We start from the raw sequence: 6,000 nt of genomic DNA on the forward strand, positions 1-6,000 counted from the left end.
TGACACTGAGTGGCTCTCAAAGCACTGGGCACATCTAACAGGCACTAACCAATCGTGACTTCCATTATCTCTAAAACTAGACAAATCTACTGGTTCTTTACTCACAATAAAATTTACTTTACAAAATGCACAATCATCAAACCCTTTCTTCATGACCAAAATACAATCAAAATTTTTTGGACTCGCCATAATGTAGGCTGTAGGTTCAGACATTACTCTTAAGAAGGTGACATCAGTGATCTGACACCAGTGTTAGATGACCCATGTAGAGTGAAATGAGATGTCAGGACGACAGGAAAGTAGATTTGTTTAATTACCTTTTTTATTTTGACCCTCAGCCACAATTCATTAGGAACAGCTTGGCAGAGGCATCCTGCTGTCCCTCGTGCCTCTCATGTGAAACAATATATGTCCGGCATTGCTGACAGGGCAAAGAGCAGGGCTTAGCATGGCATCACTTGAATGCATGCAGTTTCCTGTCATGGAAACAATGTCAGCAATGGCAAAGTGTGTGGCTGAGCATGGTGTCACTTGCATACCGCTGTCAGCAGGATCTCCCGCTGTTACTGTGATGACATTGTGACCTCCCTCTAGTGAGCAGACAGCTCTCTGATCCAGCAGCAGCTGCTCGGGTGACTGATTCACACAAAGGGTGCTTAAATTCCAGGTATTATTGCTTAGTACAGCCATAAGGCAGGAATTCTTGATGCACTACCCCACTGCAACTGAAGAAAACAGTGAGAACGACCTTTACATGTGATAGAACTGCTCTTCAGGCAGTTTCCATTGGGACGATTGGGCCTTGATTTTGACATCATACCCACATACCCATGTGTTGTCACCTGTTACAACTTTCTTTAGAAGTGCTGTATTCTTGTTTAATTCATTGAGCAATTCATAAGCAATGTCTACACAACATCATTTTTGGTCGAAATTCAACAGTTTCAGAAAAAACTTCGCTGTTACACGTTTCGTATCAAAATATCTCAAAAAACTGCCTGGCATGAGCCATAGGATATAATGAAAACATCAGAAACCTCTCTGATGGTGATTCAGTGATTTTTTTTAGCACCATTTTCTTTCTTATTCCACATGATTGATGTGCTAGGGCATCCAGGATAGTTGTCTTTGTCATGTCATGATCCTCTTTGAAGCTTTTATACTAAATATAAACTCTTGTCTTACTGATAGTATATTCAATAAAAGCTACAGTCAACATTTTGAGTGCTGTGGTGTGCTATATCCCAGTTTTCAAGAAATATTTAATACAAATTATTTGATCCATCTGTTTCAAAAGTAAAAATTTGCCGAGCGCTCAAAAACACGTATTACCTTCCCATTGTCAACAAGAAAATAAATATTAAAAACATCTGAAAATGCAAACATACAGTAGGAAAATGTGTACTAAGAAGATAAATAAGTTTTGAAAAGTAGATATGTAAAGCTCGCAAAATTAAAAAATTCTTGTTAATTTTTTATCCCACCTCACATGGCCCGTAAAGCCATACGTGGAAACTGACATCCTCTAAACTGTTTATTCAGGCTCTGAACCATCTGACTATAAGTTAATTTCCAAGAAATGGTATTTGATGTTCCCTGAAGAACAGTGCTGTTGTGTATGGTGTCAAATTTTATGTACTCCTAATACTACTGCATCAGATATGTAACTGTGCCTTAACATACCTCATTTGTTATGAGCCCAGATTACCCTTCTGGCTATCCAACAGCAGCATCTAGCTCAAAATGTGCACACTGCCAGTGCCTACTTGTAAAGTTATGAGAAAAAGTCTCAGCTTGCTGAGTATTAGGCATACAGGAAACTTAGGCAATGAGTTATTGTGATGTAGTGTACATTTCCTTTGTGTGACATTATCACTTTGTGGCCAATTGAGAGTGTTGGTAGACTGGATTCATCAGGAGATTAGAGATTGAAATCCCGTTTTGGTTTACAAGAACAAGATAGGAGCAGTTTTGTTTAGATGACTTTTTGTGCGTGTTTTATTGCCTGGTATGCAGGAGGGCAAAACCAAGACAATTAAGATTTCCACAGAAGTATACTAGCTAGCTACAGGCAAACTGATGTTTTCTAGTAGACTAACTATCCAGCAGTTTTGGCACCCCCTGGCCTCCAGCATATTCCCACATCTTAAGAAATTTATAGCTTGGAAACATTCTGATCTTAATGTAAAAGTTATGTAAGCCATATAGGGATACTTTGCAGACCTACTAGACTTACACTTCAAAAATTGAATAGAGTCATTACAAAAGCACTAGATAAACTTCGTTAACCTAACAGGGAATAATAGAAAAATCAGTTGGTGTCTTTTTGGCTTAAAAAATATAGGCATTCACAATGAGGTCAAGAAATTATTACATTGTTCTTGTAGATTTCCCATTGATTCCTGGACTGCAGATCAAAATTGCATCCTCATCTTCACTGTTCTTTAGCTGAGCTAGTGCTCCATCTCTCTGTCTGATGCTAAACACTGTCTACCTCAGTGCTGAAACACTATAGAATGAGTGAAGGTGAAGACTAATTGTTGTGTTGGCAGAAGAGCCAACACCGTGTTACGAGTGGAGGCCAAAATGCACACGTTTTAGCTCACGCAGGCTGGCATGAGGAGGGAAGAACTATACTGACGTAAGGTTTGGAACATGACAAGGAATGAGAATGCAGGAAGCGGACGTAATTAGTCTGATACTTAACTTTAATCCATTAATGATTAATGTCGCTCTTGATGGAACATGAGTCACAATATTATGTGTTCAGAATACATTCTTCAAGATAGTACTTATAGTAACTGAATATGGCGCCTTGCTAGGTCGTAGCAAATGACGTAGCTGAAGGCTATGCTAAACTGTCGTCTCTGCAAATGAGCGTTTGTAGTCAGTGAACCATCACTAGCAAAGTCGGCTGTACAACTGGGGCGAGTGCTAGGGAGTCTCTCTAGACTAGACCTGCCATGTGGCAGTCTGGAATCACTGATAGTGGCGACATGCGGGTCCGACATATACTAACGGCCGATTTAAAGGCTACCATCTAGCAAGTGTGGTGTCTGGCGGTGACACCACACTAATATGTTTTACTTATCAGACACTAGATGACTCGGAGTTCATTTCCCATTTACTAGTGGTTCTTAAATAAGTAGAGGGAGGGAGCTACTGATGTCTGATGCTTGCAGTGCTCAGCCATGTGGTTAAATTGTCCATCCACACTATTCTTCACTGATTTGACATAATTCACTCAAAATTGTATCTACAGATTACCTTTTTTAATTACAAAAGCAGGTGCTTCTATAAGTCAAAACAAGAAGGGAGAGGAATTCTTGATTCAATAGATCTGTTTGGAATTTTTTAAATGTCATGTAATAATTTTAATAAATGAAATTATGTTGTGATTTTAATGGAGAGTTCTAATTTAAAATTATTTTATGCTTTTGCAGGGGACATCTAAATGATTTGGAGAACATCACAGTGTTCTTTATTGTGGCACTAGCATATCTGCTAACAAATCCATCTCCAGGTCTTGCCATCAATCTGTTCCGAGCATTTACTATAGCACGAATTGGCCACACAATTGTGTACTGTGTCATACCAATTCCACAACCTACTAGGTTCTTACTTTGCTTTGTTGGTTGGGCCATCACACTTTACATGGCAGGCAGTGTGATACTTCACTGTCTTTGATATGAAACATTACAAATGTAGTTTTTTATCATGATAAAACATTTTATTTGAAACAAATTTGCAATTAATTTTGTACATATTGTGGTAAGTAATAGTTTTTAATCTGACGGGCTGATGTATTACTTCTATGAATGATTTGCTCACTCTGCCTAATGTTTTTACAGTGGCATGATGTAAACAGACATAAAAACAGAAATAAAGACTGTTTGGTACACAGTAAAATTTTCTTTGCTGTCTTATTCTGATATTCAACAAAATTATGAAAAGGCTGATTGCTACTCACAACACAGATGACACGTTTTGTTGCAGACAAGCATAACAAAAAGACTGTTCCATATTTAGCTTTTGGCCAAAGCCTTCTTCAGAAAAGAAAACACACTCATGTTCACACAAGCAAGCACACCTCACACACACATGACCACTGTCCCCCAGCTGCTCCAGCCAGAATGCAAGTGTGTCGTGTTGAATGGAAGCACCAATTTGGGGAGGGGGTGGGGTGGGGGTGGGGGGGCAAGAAGGGGGCGATAGCAGGATATGGGTGGGGAGAGAGAGAGAGAGAGAGAGAGAACTGAGTGCTGCCGGCGAAATGTGCAGAGACTAGATTGTTTCAGGACAAGACTGTCAGGCACAGCAATGGTAAGCCATGAGGGAGGGAGGGAGGATATGAGGAGCAGAAATTGAGAGGAGCAGAGAAGGGACAAAGACCAGTTGGTGGATTGGCAGAGAGCAGCACACAATGAGTGTGAGAAACCTTTAATTGAGAGGAGGTGATGGGACAAATGGGGCAGAAACACTTTGGTGGAGGGTGTGGGGATAGTAGGTCATCCCAGCCTCGACCTACAGTAACATACTGTCCCTATAACCTCCACCCAACAATTTCTGTGCCCTCTTTCCCACCACCTTCTTCCAATTCGTGTCCCCTCACCCTCATTGTGTGCTGCTCTCTACCACACACCCACCCGTCTTTTCCCCTTCTCTGGACCTTTTCTTTTCCACTCCCTGTTTCTGCCCTCTCCCTCCCCCACAGCCTGTGCCTGTGCAACTCAACATATATCTCCTATACAGTGAGTAGCAATCTATCCTTTAGACAGTGAAAACTTGTTTAATAAAATGAAAGTTAAATGAATTTTGTATGCCCCAGCTACTCCAAAAGAATTTTTACAATTATGATCTGTCATGTGACTTTAAACTCAGTGGTAGGAAATTGCAAGTTTATGTATAACTTATCATTTGTATTACCAATTTTCTTTTATTTTGTGCCTTGTGTAACTGAATGCAGATAGTAAAACTGAACAAAACTTTGTTTGTGTTATTTACATAAAGTAAGTTACAAATGATGTTGCTACCACTTCAGTGGCTTCAGTATTAGAAGGCTTCTTCTGTCAAAGCAAGTATACTAAAAATAACTTAGAGTAAAGTGTCTTTGGAGTCTTTTGCAGTGTCAAGTGGCAGTAAAATCTTCTTGGTTTGCAAGCCACGTCATTTTGAATAAAACACTTGATCTGTTGACCTCTGTCCCTGCCATCAGCAGTTGAAATCACTGACTGCCAGGACTGGCATGGTGTTCTGGTTATATATGTGTAATATGAAAGATTTTGCACCCCATTAAAGACAACATAGGTCTTGGTGTTTCCTGTGAATGTGGTAGTATTTACATAGGTCAAACCATTCACACTGTTGCCAAGCATTGTCCAGAGCATTCTTGACACATTTGAAAAGTCAACCACTACTGAACACTGCCTAGAAAACAAAACATAAAATACAATTTAAAAGTGAGTTTTCACTCTAACCACATCACACTGGGAGTCTGTCATCAAAGAAATGGCCAAAATTAAAATAAACAGCAATAACTTGAACAGAGACCAGCAGTACATGCTTAGTGGGTCATAGGGTGGGCTTTGGACATTGAGCAAAAGCAAAGACATAGGCTTGACACTTGTAAGGATGCAAAGGCAGCAATTTCAAATCTGTCGTCAGCTGCCCGCACTGTGACACCACTTGGTCCCACAGCTGGATGCAGCCACTAAAAGCTTGCCTTCTGTGAATGCAGCACTCTGGCCTTCTCTGGCAGGTTCCAGATGCTCCATTACAACTATATAAGTAGAACACCGTGCCAGCCATGCCAGTCAGTGATTTCAACTCCTGTTGATGATGACAGAGACAGCTGTCAAAAGCTCACTTGTTTTATTCGAAATGATGCAGCTTGTAAACCAAAAAGATTTTACTGACTCATGAAAAAAAGTTTTGTTTATGATCAGTCTTGTGATGGAAAACTTATTTGTTTTAATGTTCTATCTGATGTCTGGATGCATT

At 39.9% G+C, this 6,000-nt stretch overlaps 1 protein-coding gene across 1 annotated transcript in view; it reads left to right on the plus strand.

The window, feature by feature from the left end:
- The window catches only part of LOC126331335 (microsomal glutathione S-transferase 1-like), a 35,978-nt gene extending 32,069 nt beyond the window's left edge, over positions 1 to 3,909 (plus strand). The window contains exon 3 of the mRNA XM_049996467.1: positions 3,444 to 3,909. Coding sequence (XP_049852424.1) covers positions 3,444 to 3,687 — 244 coding nt within the window. The 3' untranslated portion in view covers positions 3,688 to 3,909. The remainder of the gene's footprint in view (positions 1 to 3,443) is intronic.
- The last annotated feature ends 2,091 nt before the right edge of the window (positions 3,910 to 6,000 follow it).

This window comes from Schistocerca gregaria, chromosome 1 (genome assembly GCF_023897955.1).
Source record: "Schistocerca gregaria isolate iqSchGreg1 chromosome 1, iqSchGreg1.2, whole genome shotgun sequence".
In the NCBI taxonomy this organism is placed as follows: Eukaryota; Metazoa; Arthropoda; class Insecta; order Orthoptera; family Acrididae; genus Schistocerca; species Schistocerca gregaria.